The 728-nt window shown below is 63.9% G+C and overlaps 1 protein-coding gene across 1 annotated transcript in view; it reads right to left on the reverse strand.

The window, feature by feature from the left end:
- Positions 1-599, reverse strand: part of GAA (glucosidase, alpha; acid) — a 6,936-nt gene extending 6,337 nt beyond the window's left edge. The window contains 2 exon segments of the mRNA XM_009324582.1: positions 310-475; positions 595-599. Coding sequence (XP_009322857.1) covers positions 310-475; positions 595-599 — 171 coding nt within the window.
- Positions 600-728: the final 129 nt, after the last annotated feature.

Raw genomic sequence — 728 nt, forward strand, 5'->3', positions numbered from 1 at the left:
CTCAGGGTGCAAACCCAGGGCTTGCGGCCCCAAACACCACCCCAGTCGGCAGAGCTCTGTCCCGAGCAAGAGCCCTGGACCGGTGGGGAGGAAAGCAGCTCCCGAGCAGCGCAGAGCGGAGCCCCAGGGGGGTACAAAGCCTGACCTGGGGACAACAGTCCCATGGGCTTGCCCGGCGCTGAGGCCAGGCCCCAGAGCTCAACCGGCATGGACGCCTTTCCCCAGCTCCAGACAAGACATAAGAGGCCATGGGGCCACCCCTGCAAGCACAGATGAGCCGTCTCCCTTTCCCTCAGCCCTGCTCCATACCACAGGTGCCATGTCCCGGTTCCAGAGGGTGACCCTGGTCCACGACGTGTTGAGAACCAGAGGCGTCAGGTGCTCCCCGAGCCCAGAAATGAAACAGGAGGGCAAGGACGTGGAGATCTGCAGGAACTGGTCTGCGAAGAAGAGGGGCGCGACGGTGGTGTTCAGCCTGCCGGAGAGAAAGGGAGGCTCCAGCAAACAGCCCCGGCAGTGCCCAGCAGCCAGGGAGGAGGGAGACACCGAGCTGGAGGACCACCAGCCCTGGGGACGGACACGAATGCTTGTCACCACATGAAACAAAACCAGGTTTCGGCTGAGCTCTGGGATTCCTGCTTCCCTTCCCAGCCACCGAACTGCAGAGGGGGGTCAAAGCAAAGCCTCCGCAGCCTCTGACTGTCACCCTGCCGCCGTCACCGGTGTCC

This window comes from Pygoscelis adeliae, unplaced genomic scaffold (assembly GCF_000699105.1).
Source record: "Pygoscelis adeliae isolate BGI_AS28 unplaced genomic scaffold, ASM69910v1 Scaffold445, whole genome shotgun sequence".
In the NCBI taxonomy this organism is placed as follows: domain Eukaryota; kingdom Metazoa; phylum Chordata; class Aves; order Sphenisciformes; family Spheniscidae; genus Pygoscelis; species Pygoscelis adeliae.